We start from the raw sequence: 14,445 nt of genomic DNA on the forward strand, positions 1-14,445 counted from the left end.
CTTGCAGGTCCTGCTGTTCCTGGGTTTTAACAGAAACTCATCGCCAGGGTATTCACTCCATTGGTGAAAGGAGAGGAAGAACGAGCCAGAAGTTGCCGGTTTGCTTTTAGGATGAATTGTTTTCTTCTCTGTGGTGGCACAGGGAGAGTTTCTCTCTTCCTGACCTCCGCTAAGATCCCTTTGCTCTCACCGTCTTCCTTCAGCTGGGACCATCTCATCCTTGGCTTCCGGCCTCAGTGATTAGCAAAATTCACCCAAGAGAGAAAAAACAGACAATATCCTCTCTTTTCTGTCCCAGAAAAGAGGCTTTGCTTGTGCGCCCTGAGCTAACAGATGTGGGCATCTAGCAGTGTTGGGGAAGGCAGCCGCAGTCTCTCAGGCTCTTCCACATGCCGGCCAGGTGCCAGGTGCTTTCACACACTGATTTTTGTCCTGTGTACTCCTTACTCCGCCCTGTGAGGTAAGGAGCCTTATCCCTGACTTATACAGAGAGAATCGAGGCCCAGGGAGCTTGAATGAGTGATAATACAGTGGGATGTGCCTTGGCTTTATCATCATTAGGTGTGGGTGATAGGTATGTCACAGCATTCTTAGGATTAAGTAAGAACTGGGCACAAGACCTAGCATACAACAACTGGTGGCTGTGATGATTATTATCATACTTATACATTTTCTTTGTCAGGAATGTTTGAATATGTGGCATCTGAGATTTCCTTGGCCCACTTGAAAAAAAAATCCCTCCTTGAATTCTGGTAATCCCCGCCCCTTTTCACTCTTCGCTATAAGCTGCATATTCTCCTGTGGCTTGTCCTGGTCTCATGTGAGGACCTGATTGTTGTGGAGACAGAAAACCGATCAATGGCAAGGCCTTATGTGTGCCCTGTCTCCTCTGTGGGATCCTCCAGCTTGTCTGCTGGATCCCCTGCTTATGTGGATTGAAGAGCCATCTCTTTGAACCCCATGCCAGACACACTCCTTCACTGGTAGCAGAATTTCTTACTCTGGGGTTCTGGGCCTAGAGATGGGGCAGTGTCCACAGGCAGGTTGTATGAACAGAAAGAGCTGGTGGTGGGGGGGTGGGGGGAAATGTGTTAGTGGAAGGCTAAAGCCAGCCTTCCTGAGCTGACCCCTGTGGCCTTGCCCTCTTCCCAGCCCCAGCCCATCTTTTAGTCTTTAAAGACTGAAATATTTCTTCTGTAATAACTACCTCTAAGTAACTCTTTAGAAAGGCAGAGTGGTGAAGGGAAAGACCTTCTATAAGACCCATGGGGGAGATGACACAGCTGAAAACTTTTTACACCCACTGCCCTTCGGTGTTGCCATGTGATGTCTGATGTAAATACATCAGGAGCTCACCTTCTATTTTTTGTATAGTGGTTAGACCCAGAAGCCTCAGAATTAGATGCTTCTCATGTTCCTTTGACATCTGCAACAGGTGTTGAACTTATTAATAGCATTAATACCTCACCCCTGGCTTGTCTTCTGTATTTTTAAGTGGCATTCACATACCTTTTTCCCACATGAAAAACAGTTCTGTGAGGACAGGTATGATGTCTCGGTTTTTCCTTACAGCCCAGAGCTCTCTGTACAGCTAGTCAGCAGCAGAGCCCTGGCAGGACTGCACTGTGCAGCCTCCCTAAAGAGGCCTTGGGTATTCTGAGTAAGAGCCTCTGTTATGTGAGTTCTTCTGTAATATAAACGGTGTGGATCTTAATACCACCTTCCTTGCCAATTGGTGTGAGTACAAGTGAGCTTATGGGTACAAGTGCTTGGAAGAGTCTTGAGCACATAGAAAGCGCACAGTAAATGCACTTACTGTTATTATTGTTAGATTGTGTCATACTTACCTTTACCTGGATTTAGCATGTTGGCAGTGTGATCTTTTGTTTTCAAATCTTAATGTAAAGGCTCACCAGGTAGCCATTGTCCTTACATATTTATTTAGTGGGTTAATTGAAAAGATTTACCTTAAGGAAAGTAAAAGATTCCTGTACTGATTTTTTAAAAAATAAGTTTATTTATTTATTTTTGGCTGCGTTGGGTCCTTGCTGCCGCGTGCGAGCCCTCTCCAGTTGCATAGAGCTGGGGTCCCTTCTGGCCGTGGTGCCCGGGCCTCTCATTGCGGTGGTTTCCCCTGTTGCGGAGCACGGGCTCCGGGTGTGCGGGCTTCAGTAGTTGTGGCGCATGGGCTTAGTTCCTCCGCCGCATGCAGGATCTTCCAGGACCAGGGCTCAAACGCATGTCCCCTGCGTTGGCAGGCGGATTCTTAACCACCACGCCACTAGGGAAGCCCCTTCTATACTGATTTTAAGAGAATGAAATGTGGTATATATACTTATCAATTACTTTTTAAGAGGTCCAAATTGCTGCCTGGCAGTTGGTGACAACAGTGGATACTGTGCATGTTCAAATATATACATTTGAAGCAGTTGAAATGTCATTTCCAGACTCAGGGTTAATTCATATCCTTAGTTGGAACAGATAGTATTTTCCTAGCACCTAAGCCCGTTATTTCTACCCATTCTTCATATGCCCTTTGCAATAATCTGGTAATTGTGTGGCCTCTGGACCAGACATTGCTCATTAACATCAGGGTGATCCCCTGTGGTCCTTATGAGCCCTCTTAGTAACTTAAGACTCACACTGTCACTTTCAGGTCATTGAAGTAGCTTTTTGCAAATAATTGCTAACAGTATAAATACTGCCTAGTGTCCTTTGGAAGGGTTAATGTTACGGTGTTGCGAAACAGAGGAGTTTGGTTCATTAGAATTCCCCCCTAAGGAGTGTGGAGGACTCACTCTGTAGGTCCCCAGAGCTGCACTGTCACTTGCCATTGGTCACTTTTGACCACTTGAAATGGGGCTGGTGTAACTGAGGATCCGCATTTTTAATCTTAATGAATTATTTAAAATTTAAGACAGAAGCAGGATAAGATATTTTTCTGTTGAATATAACTTTATTCTGGGGGGACAGCATTTCATGTGATGCCTTCAGGTGAGATTTGTTACGTATGTTGAGTGTTCTGTCACTTCTAATAGCTTGTTAATAATTGAAACATTTGGGTTACATGATAGAATAATTTTTTGACATGGGTGAAATAAATATATTGTTTAAATTAAATTCACTTTTTTTTAGTAAGGCTACTAAAATTGTTTAAATTACACATGTGGCTTGCATTAGATTTCTACTGGAAAGTACTGCTTTAGAGCATCTGTTATAGGTAGATGAAATTAGCTTGTTTTAAAGTTCAAAATTAGTTTTCAGACTTGTATTTTTGACTTTTTATAATCAGAGGTGTTTAGAGGAAGGAATCTTAGGAGTCACTTAAGCCAACCCTGTCCTTCAGCAGATGGAGAAACTGAGGTTAAAAGTTACTGTAACATGGCATGCCCTAATTCTAGACGGGTACTGAACTTAATGTTCTTTATAGCCTGTTGCTTTGGGTCCTGGGTTTACTCGGCATTGGAAACATGGTGGGTGTCAGGGCTGCAAAGAGCTTCCACGAGATCCAGACCAAAGAAAAGGCCTTTAAAAAGAAATTATTTTAGGCACTGAGAGAAAGGAATTTTTGTGCTGTGCCTACCAGTAGACAGGGTGATTGATTCCATGTTTGACATGTATTTTTGTTGGGCAGTATAATGATACTTTCATGGGGAATAGTAATAAGGTACAAATAATACCCACACTTTGTGTGATCATTTACTTTAGAAAACTCCATACATCTGGCTTTCATATTTTAATTTAGAGAGTTCTTTTCCCAAAGCCAGAGATTTTAAACCAGACCCATAGCTTTTGTCCTTGAGAAAAAGACTGAGAGCTTGACTTCATGTGTTTATTGTTTAGGTAGGTTGCCTGAGATCATTCGGTAAAAGTTTAGGCCTGTTTTATGGTATTGTTTTCTTATTAACAAAACTGACTTAAAGGAAGAAGCCACCAACAACTGCAATGGGCACCCTTAGAGCAAACCAGAATTTTATTTCTATTTTGAGGCATAGAGGAGGAAAGGGAGGCATTGCGAGTTATTAAATGGTGATTTGATTTATGGGTCTGTCCGTCAGGTTTAGAGAGGGCTGCTTCTGCTACAGATGCAGCTGACAAGCTGGGCAACCTTTGATATTTAACCTTTCTGAACCTGTTTCTTCATCCCACTGATCTTCACACAGAGTAGCATGAGGATTAAATGATACAGTCATGCAAGTGAAAGTATTTTGTGCTCCGAAAGCACTGCAAATGGAAGGACTGGTGTCTTGAGGGCTTCCTTTCTCCAAGCAGTTGTAGAACTATTTCCGAGGTCACACTTGGTCTTGGTGAGGCCTTGGATGAGTCAGTCACGTTTGGAATGTGCATTTAGTGGGTCCAAGGCTTTGACCCCATGATTTGGGAGTTCTCAGGGGTCCAGTTTAATTTTTTTAATTTTTTTTAGACTTTTGCTCTTGGTAGTGGAGACGATCTGCCTGAAGTAAGGGTTAGAACTGGGAGGCTCTTAGCTCTATTGTATTGAGCATGGACACAGACCACCCAGGATTTAGAGATTAAGAGTAGGGAAAGGAAAGTTCTCTGCAGAAACTTCAGTCAGGTAACAGAGTTTTATAGGCCATTAATTTGGCTGCAGGGTCAAATGCCATACAACAGTTTTGTAAACGTCTGTTTTCAAAATAATTCCTAGTATTTCATGAATTTAAGGAATAGAAATTGCAATAGGGGGACTTCCCTGGTGGTCCAGTAGTTAAGACTCTGCACTCCCAGTGTAGGGGGCCTGGGTTCGACCCCTGGTCGGGGAACTAGATCCTGCATGCATGCTGCAACTAAGAGTCCACATGCCATAACTAGGGGTTCACATACTGCAACGAAGATCCCGTGTGTCACAATGAAGATCCTGAGTGCCGCAACTAAGACCCGGCGCAGCCAAATAAATGAATGAATGCATGCATGCGTGCATGCAATAGGAAAGTCTAGTTTGAAATCTAATTTGTGTTAGTTGACCAGATGCCCCCTCCTGGGTTCTGCTCAGTCAAATGAGACCTAGGGCCATTTACCCATTTAGCATCTCTGGGCCCTGGGATTCTCATTTGTAAACCTGGGGTTTGGTCTGTGATCTGCAAGATCACTGTCAGCTCCCCTTAGTCAATTGTGTGTTCAATGTAATTTAATGGCCAACAGACATAGGTTTCTGAGAGACACATCCCTAGACAAGGATGCCTTTTCCTGGTCTTTAGAGAGCTGGTGGATGGGTCAGCCTGGCTGAACCTGCTTTTTCTTTTATAGATTATACTCCATTTAAAGTTATAAAATATTGGTTATATTCCTTGTGCTGTACATTGCATCTTTGTATCTTATTTATTTTATACCTAGTAGTTTGTTACTTCTTAATTCTCTTCTCCCCCAGGCCTCTCTTCACTGGTAACCACTAGTTTGTTCTCTGTATCTGTGAGTCTGTTTCTGTTTTGCTATAGTCATTTGTTTTATTTTTTAGATTCCATATATAAAATGAAAACATAACAGTATTTGTCTTTCTCTATTGGACTTATTTCAGCAAGCATTAATACCTCCAGGTCCATCTATGCTGTTGCAAATGGCAAAATTGCATTCTTTGTGGCTAATATTCCATTGTATATATATACACCACATCTTCTTTAAACATTCATCTCTTGATGGACACTTTGGTTGCTTCCATATCTTGGCTGTTGTAAACAATGCTGCAGTGAACATCAGGGTGCATGTATCTTTTCAAATTATTTCAATTATTTCAAATTCAAATTATTTTGTTTTCTTCAGACATATGCCCAGGTGTGGATTTGCTAGATCATATGGTAGTTCCATTTTTAATTGGACTTGGTTTTTCTTTGGAGTTTACCTTGCCTGTTAGAAGGGCTGAGGTTGCTGATTTTGCCTGTTTCACCTGTTGAGACTTTGCCTAGCCTCTGTCTATCTGTGTGCACCGTGGCCTTTACATTTCTTGCCCCTGCAGATGTTTTACCAGCTCCAAAGGCACCAACCAAGGTTACCTTGGCTGGACATAGACTGTTGATTAAACAAATGCTGTTTGCCGGACAACTGATTGTATGTATGTACAGTATATTCTCTTCTTTAGTCTTAATTTTGTTATCTTTAAAAATAGTGGGAGGGCTGATTTTGAAATGATTCTGGAATTAATATAGGACACCTTGTATCAACAATTACAATGTATTTATTGAGTGGGTACCACGTGCCAATATGCCGCAAGGTGTGAAGGACACATGAGTGGGGAACAGAGTGGGGAAATGAGCATTTCTCATTGCTGGTGGGGTGTAAAAGGTACAGCCTCTGTGGAGAGCTGTTTGGCAATATGTATCATAAATAAAAATGCATATACTCTTTGACCAGCAATTCCACTTCTAAGTATCTATCCCACAGATAATCCTCACACATTCGTGAAATGATTTATGTACAAAGGTAGCCATTATAGCATCATTTGTAATAGCAAAAGATTAGGAATAACTTAAAAGCCCAATGAGGGGCTGATTAAGTAATTATTAAATAATATAGTACATCCTCATAATGAAATACTACTCAGCCATTAAAAATAATGGAACAACTCTAGGCCCTGATATAGAACCATCTCTAAAAAGGGAGAAATAAGTGTGGAACATTATGATTATATGCTACTTGTGTGTGTGCCTACGGGTGTGTATTTAATAGAATATCTTCCTAAGAACACAGAAAACTGATGCCAATGGTTGCCTTGGGGAAGGATAACTGGGAGATTACTTTTGCAACTTTTAAATTTTATACTATGTACATCTACCATCTATTAAGAAAAGACATTGTTGGGCTTCCCTGGTGGTGCAGTGGCTGAGAATCTGCCTGCCAGTGCAGGGGGACATGGGTTCGAGCCCTGGTTCGGGAAGGTCCCACATGCTGCAGAGCAGCTAAGCCTGTGCGCCACAACTACTGAGCCTGCGCTGTAGAGCCCACGAGCCACAACTACTGAAGCCCACGCACCTAGAGCCCGTGCTCCGCAACAAGAGAAGCCACCGCAAGGAGAAGCCCGCGCACCGCAACCAGGAGTAGCCCCTGCTCGCCGCAACTAGAGAAAAGCCCGTGCACAGCAACAAAGACCCAATGCAGCCAGAAACAATAAATAAATAAAATAATAATAAATAAATTAAAAAAAAAAGACATTGTCATGCCTTGAAGGAGTTTGCAGTTTAGTCAGACCAGATAACATAAGATATACAAAGTACGGGGTAAATATTGGCTTTATGGGAAGATTTAAATGCTAAGCTCTGTGTGTGCCGTTGACTGTATTTGCCCTGAGTCATCAGGAAGGGTGGGTCTGAGCTTCAGCAGAGCCAGCTTCCAAGCCTTAGCGTCCCACCTGGGGCTAAAGCAGTTTGCAGCCTTTGTCCTGCAGTGGTGGGAAGAGCCCACAGGCTCAGAATCAGTTCTTGGTTGGGGTCCTGGCTCTGCCACTTGCCAAGCATGCAATTTGGGGCAAGGATGCTCGAGGCCCAAAGCCTAATTGTGCTCATTCGTAGATGAAGATAAGCCACCTCCCCCTTGCTCTGCAGTGAACACCCCTGCAAACCATGAAGTGCTCGGCAAATGCCAGCTCAAATAGAAGCTGCGAGGCACCTGCAGACTGGCAAGCTGGGGCCAGAGGTGCAAATTGAAACAGTGAAGCAAAAATGTATCTTTTTCCCCCTCTGCCAAATAACTTGGCAGGATTTGTAAAATTAGAAAAGTAGACCATAGTAGTTTTGGAATCCTTGATCTCTGACCTTGGGGCAAGTCATTTCATCCTCTAGACCTGTTTCCCCATTTGAAAAATGGAAGGGGCTGTGAGTCCTCTGGGCCCCTTCAGTCGCAGCGTTCTGTGACACTGTGGCATTAGCAGTAATTCCCATCTCAGCTGAGATGAGTCATACTGACCGAGAAGTCTACATGTGAGGAGGAAGTCTCTGAGAATTTTCCTCGTGCTGGAGGATCTGAGCCTCTGGGGGGAAACGGGGAGGCGTGGGGGGATTGCTGCCACCAGAGGGGAGACCAAGAAAGCAGAGTGAGTGGAGATGGGTTGTTTGTGTTCTCCACTCCAAAACCTCCTTTGCTTTCAGATAGTCATGTGGACTAGATGTTTGGAAAAACCCGGCTTACCCCTTGTTTAAGCGGGTGTGATGTTCATGCAGTTGTGACTGGCGTACTTAAGTCAGTTGTCACTCCTGTGAGGTCTTTCTGTGCAGTTTAGTGACACTTCCTCTGTGCTGCCTTGGCTCCTACATGTTTCTCCTTGAGTCTCTAAACTGAGATCAGAGACTGTCCTCTGTTTATCTCTGTGTCCCCAGCGCCTAGCGCAGTTCCTGGCACCTGAATGGCGAGCTATATGCATGTAGTAGATGGGTTGCTGGATTAATGATCCATTTAGGGTAGTATGGACACTAAATCTTGTTAATCTTGACCACCACCTTTATTATAACTATCACCATTCTGAAGTGATCTTTTAGCTATTAGTATGAAATATTTCATACTCAAAAATTTCACACTAAAAAAGAAATTAAAGACCCCCCCCCTTTGGAAAGTATTTTAACAGGATGCACAAAAAAGTCTAAATGTTTTAGAGTCTTTCTATATTACAGTATATAATACATATGTATCTAAAATTCATCACTGCCACCACCAGCACAGGCACACAGGTCTTTGGCTACCGGCAAGAAACAGCAGGCCTGGGTGACTGTCCCAATTCTTAGCTTTTAAAGCTTAATTGTAGGCAGTTAAATCTGAAAAGGAGCTTTAAGATAGAAATAAATAATTTCTGTTTACAAATGCAGGATCCACAGAGGGTGAAGGATCACTGAGGAAGTTCAGAAGTGGCAGTAAAGAGCCCCAGTAGTTCCAGTGTGCTAGGGTACTGCCCTCCCTCATGGGGGCTGCCCTTTAGGAGGAGGGGCAGGAGGGTGAGCAAACAGGGCTGTTTGAGCTCAAGGTAGACATCTGACGACCTGGTTAGTCCACGCTAGGTTAGTTTCAGTGTATGTTAGGTAAAGTGAGTTAGGGAGTTAGAGCCAGTGCACCTGAAGGTTATATTGGTAAGATGGGTGTGTGTGTTTTCCTGTAGACTCATTCTAATAGTGATGGAAGACCAAGTCACAAAGTTCCTTTCATGTGCAGAGGACAGCATCCAGGACTGAATACATTCATGGCTTCTTCAAAATGGGGAAGAGATGAGAAAAAACATGTCCTGAAGTTTGCTTATCTAACCAAGCCATTCTCTTGACATAGTGACTGACCCTTGCATAAGCCCTTTGATTGAGGCCCAGCAGCAGCATCCTGCTTAAATACAGACAACCAGAAATTAACTCTGCTGGCACCCAGATATGAAACTTCCCATGGGAAAGTTGGATCCATCCACTTTTCGTAGCAGTGGCCTCACCTGCTATTTTGGAAATTAACTGTCCTTTATGATTTATTTTTGGCCAAACACATGTGCCTCTTGAGAAAATAGTCCAAGTTCCTAGTCTATTCACTTTCCAGTTTTGCTGTTATCTTTGCATCATGCTTTACAGTGTACAGACAAGCGTAATGGGTGAGAGTTCCAGTAAACTGGCTGGATCACATTTCTTAGATTGAGTCATTGCTGAGAAACTTGTTTGTGAACAGGAAGCAGCCCATGAAAATGTCTGTACACAGTAACAAGCTGGACTGTGAGGAAACTGGACCATTTTTTAGCTGAAAGACAAAAGGGTAGAAGGATGCATCTGTGATCCAGGGAATAGCAAATTTGTGATCTAGAGTTTGGCTTTTTTTAATTTATTTTTTTGGCTGCGTTGGGTCTTCGTTACTGTGCTCGGGCTTTCAAGCAGGGGCGAGTGGGGGCTACTCTTCGTTGTGGTGCACGGGCTTCTCATTGCCGTGGCTTCTCTTGTTGCAGAGCACAGGCTCTAGGTGTGTGGGCTCAGTAGTTGTGGCTCGCGGGCTCTAGAGCACAGGCTCAGTAGTTGTGGCGCACGGGCTTAGTTGCTCCACAGCATGTGGGATCTTCCTGGACCGGGGCTCAAACCTGTGTCCCCTGCATTGGCAGGCAGATTCTTGACCACTGCGCCACTAGGGAAGTCCCTAGAGTTTTAACTTGTTGAATAATTCATGTCTTGATGTGTGTTTGAGATTTTTTATGCTGTTAAAAATTGCTAGTTATTTTAATGAGAACCTACTGTATAGCACAGGGAACTCTACTCAGTGCTCTGTGGTGACCTAAATGGGAAGGAAATCCAAAAAGAAGGGGATATATGTATACTTATAGCTGATTGACTTTGCTGTACAGCAGAAACTAACACAACATTGTAAAGCAACTATACTCCAATAAAAATAAATTAAAAAACAAAGCAAAACAAAAAGAATTGCTAGTTATTGAAGATTGAGGAAATAATCCCTGGTAAGTTTTCTCGAGAAGGAAAACTTGGATTAGTGGTAACTTTTACCTGTTAGGAGTCTCTGCTGACATAGAAACTGGTTGCTAGGCCAGTTATTTTTAAAAATGGAGCTGTAGTTAACACAGATTAACCCAGTGACATTTACACTTGGCCTAGGTGGCTGTAAGTCCCCTTCCATCTCTAACATTCTGTGATTCTATATAAATATGTTTTTTTGTGATCTTTGTTTTTTATCACCTGCTCCATAATTATTACAGCAATATATTCAGAAGTTAGCAAATCAGTCCAGTAGACTCAAAAAAAGTACCTGAATGTGGGCAGACTGTAGAGAATAACCTGTCATCTCATCTGCCTTCTCTAGAAGTCTGAGAAAACAGTTGGCCTTGTCTTGTGTATCTTCTTGTAATGAAGCAGGAGAGAAGTAAATAGGCAGATAAATATTTATGAAATAGAATAGTCATCAGTGAGATGTATTTTAAAAACACACCTGCTTGGTGTCATTTTACTTTAGGAGTAAGGATTGTGACTGCAGAGTAGAGCCTTGGGAATCAAGGAGATCTTTGTTGTTGTTCAATCAATTCTTCAGAATTCGAGCATGCCCTCAGTTGTTTTTGTACTTTCCTATAGCTCTTAATTTGGTTTATACTTCAACGGACAGTAGGATGAGATTCATGTTCCATCCGGTTTTGCCCAAAAACATTTGAGCAGCTTCTATGGAAAAAAATATTAAACCAGATTTAGCTTTTAGGTGAATAATATAACCACTTGGGCATAATATAAAGACTGAAATGTATGAAAGAAAAGCAATTTAGACTCTGAATGCCAGTAGTTAATATTTGGATGGAGAGATCGATTTCAGGAGAAGAAACTTTAAAAGAAGATTTATTATTTTCTTAATGGAAATACATGATTTTAAGAAGGAATCTGTATAAAGCAATTATACCCCAATAAAGATGTAAAAAAAATTAAAAATTTAAAAAAAGGAATCACTTGAGACATTGTCTTAACACTTATACTGTAAAATTGGAAGTGAGGATCAGTTTTCATTGTCTGTTTACAAAGTTAGTTATCTGTGCAATTTTTTTAAAAAGTTTATTGGTGAAATTTGTTTTTAGAAGAAACCTCCCACGACCTTCCCGTCATCCTCTGGACAAAACAGAGGATGGGAGAGGGCAGGTAGGGAAAGGGGTTGGGAGGTGCAAGCTTCATTTATACATTTGAATGTATATAATAAAAACCATTTTATTTTTCATTTCAAATACTTTTCTAAAGCCTTAGTTTACTGAATTGCTTTAATTTAGGAAGAGATGATATCTTTGCTTTATCTTTTCTGATTTGGGGGGATCATCTGAGCATGATAAATGCTTGTTTGTTCAAAGCACTAAAATTGGCTTGCAAAAGACATATTATTATGGGATTCTGTGTTCAAGGGCTTTCTTCTGTTTATCCTGGAACAAAGACATTTGTTTTAAAGTGGTACGAGTTAATAGTCCAACTTCAGATTTCCCATAAAATGCGTAACAGATTACCCAGATGGCAAATGATGATATATATATAGAGAGAGACATTTTCAATATGACTGTTTTCCATTGGGCCAGATGGTGATTTAACGTGAATTGTCAAACATTTACGTTCTTATTAAATTGCCTTATTTTGTCGAAGCCAAGCTAGCAACATAACGTGGAATACACTCAGGAATTGCAAAAGGACAACAACAAAAATTCAGACACCAAGTATGTCAGACGGCATTTGCTCCATATGGCATGTGAAGGCTCACAGCCAGTGCCTGTGTTGCCCTTGGGAAGCTTAAGGAAATACCTGTTGAAATGCCATACATTTCCTCTCCCTCCCCAGACCCTTTTTATCTGCCCTCTTGCAGGGCAGCCATGCTTCCCCAGTGCCTCAGGTTGAAGTGTGGGAGAGCAGTTTAATTCTTCCACTGGCATTGTCCTTCCATACTGTCCGTTTTGTTATGGGCACCACCCCAGCTATCTCCTCTTAGATGGTTCAGGAATTTTGCAGAGAGATGGGTCATTTGTGGAGTAAGTCATGTGCCCAGTCACAGGGCTCCTTCAAGACAGCTCACTGCCTGAGGTCAGCACAGAACACAGTCCTGGGCCTGCAGGGCTCCCCACCAGTGAGTCGTGGGTCAACAAACTTCTGCTGTTCTCATTTTCAACATAAAGCTTTGAATATTTCATGCAATATCAAATCGCTGCAGGTTTTTTCTTCCAAAACTTATGTGAAAATCTGAGTAACACAGTATATGATACATCAAGGCCATGACAAGCAACCCCTTGTTACTGAATTCTGAATTTGATCAGAACATCTGTGTTAAAGGAATTCAAAGTGGTTGAAACTCAGCTTTTTTTTTTTTTTAAGCAGATGTGTTCTTTCAGAGACCTCGCATGGCAAGATTAAACATTATATAAAAATAAACTTAAAAATGAAAACCTCTGAGAACACTTTGAAACCTGTCTTGGTCTATTATCTCATTGAAGGCTGCCCAGCCTTCATTAAGAACAATTAGATGTTGTCACTTGAAATATCTTTTGGTGGCATTCCTGGTGGAGACGGTCAGCTCTGGCTGTAGGAGCCCCTCCACCTCCCAGTGTCCAGCATTGTTTCAGATCAGATAACAAGAACAGGTGCTCAGGAGCTGATCCAAATGACATTTTGTGTTTTATTTTTCCTGTTTGTTGATGAGGATCCATCAATGTGTCCTTGTCTAATTATGTTATGGGAAATTTTAAAACACTGAATTGGTTTGGGGCTGTGCATTGAAGGGTAGTCATGTCAGGAATCGAGAGGGTGTTGTGTGTGTACATAAAAGTTTACATAAAAGTGTATGTTATTTACTTTTATTTACAACACACGATTCACATGCCTAGTGGTCAATTTCATACCTTCCCTGAGGAGGAACCAAGTAGCTTTATGGCTGAGTGTTGTTTCAAGGCTCCCACTACAGTTCCATCTGTAACTTCATTATTATCCTTTGGCCTGGAGCTTGGTCTCACTTACAGCAAGTAGTAGGGCCCATCCTACTTCTTGTTGGGATGCATAACAACATTTACATATACTTTACATTTATAGAGAAGTTTCTTCTACATTTCATTTGATCGACCAACATCCATATGGTAGGGGTAGGATGGAACAATTATACTAAATTTATAGCTAAAACACCTAAACCCACTCAAGACATCTGATGGGGAGGAAAGGGGGGAAAAGGAAAGAACAGAGTTGTATCAACTCTTGGTGTGATTGCCACTGACAATTTTAGAGTAAATTACATTAGAAATTTTCCTCCCACCCATAGTTCTGGGTTCTAGGAATACTTTGGACTAGTCATATTTATGAGGTGTTTCCAACGTAAATTCTTCAGTGCTCTTTCAGTTCTTCCATGGAAAAGTCAAAACTGAGTACTGGTTTTTATCCTGGGATCTCTGAACAAGGAGAAGCCCCAGGCCTAGGGCAGTCTGGGGAAGTGAGGGCAGATGTGGCAGAGTGACCCCCAGGTGCAGGGACAAGTATTTGGGTTTCTCTATTGTTGACCTTCTGAAGAGCTCAGTGCACTTTCCGTGTCAGTTTTTGAGAGAGGTGGCTACAGGTACTGCTTATTTTATAGAGAAACTAGAGTTCAATTGAGATAGCATGAGTATGCATTTCCTTAATTTTTAGTGCTAGCATTTAGTAGTGAACACCCTGAACGAGACTTAGCACCTTGGTCGTTAGCTTCAGTTTGGAGAATGGCCCAGACAGGATACTCAGCTGTAGCTAGATTCCCTCAGAAGATATGGCCCAACCTAATTAGAATTTTAAAGTAGGTTTCTCTATATCTTGGGCCTTTCTCTTTTCACATGACCCTTGTGTAAACATGTCTATTAAAGTGGAAACAAATTATTTTTAAAATGGAAATTCTCATGTTTTATTTTAGTGGGGAGCCCCCTGAGAAGATAGCCACGTATGACTGAATGCTCTACGATTCCTATTTTGTTGCTTGTGGCGAGGAAAATAATCCAGGTGACATTTGCTCAATCCAGTC

The 14,445-nt window shown here is 41.9% G+C and overlaps 1 protein-coding gene across 4 annotated transcripts in view; it reads left to right on the forward strand.

Moving 5' to 3' along the window:
• The window catches only part of NFE2L2 (NFE2 like bZIP transcription factor 2), a 37,516-nt gene that overhangs the window by 16,893 nt on the left and 6,178 nt on the right, over nucleotides 1-14,445 (forward strand). The window contains exon 1 of one of the 4 annotated variants that reach the window (XM_060016533.1): nucleotides 9,994-14,423. The exons of the other annotated variants lie outside the window; for them this stretch is intronic. Coding sequence (XP_059872516.1) covers nucleotides 14,367-14,423 — 57 coding nt within the window. The 5' untranslated portion in view covers nucleotides 9,994-14,366. Of the gene's footprint in view, nucleotides 1-9,993; nucleotides 14,424-14,445 lie in introns of those variants that run through there. 4 annotated transcript variants of the gene reach the window in all.

Source organism: Delphinus delphis, chromosome 7, assembly GCF_949987515.2.
Source record: "Delphinus delphis chromosome 7, mDelDel1.2, whole genome shotgun sequence".
In the NCBI taxonomy this organism is placed as follows: domain Eukaryota; kingdom Metazoa; phylum Chordata; class Mammalia; order Artiodactyla; family Delphinidae; genus Delphinus; species Delphinus delphis.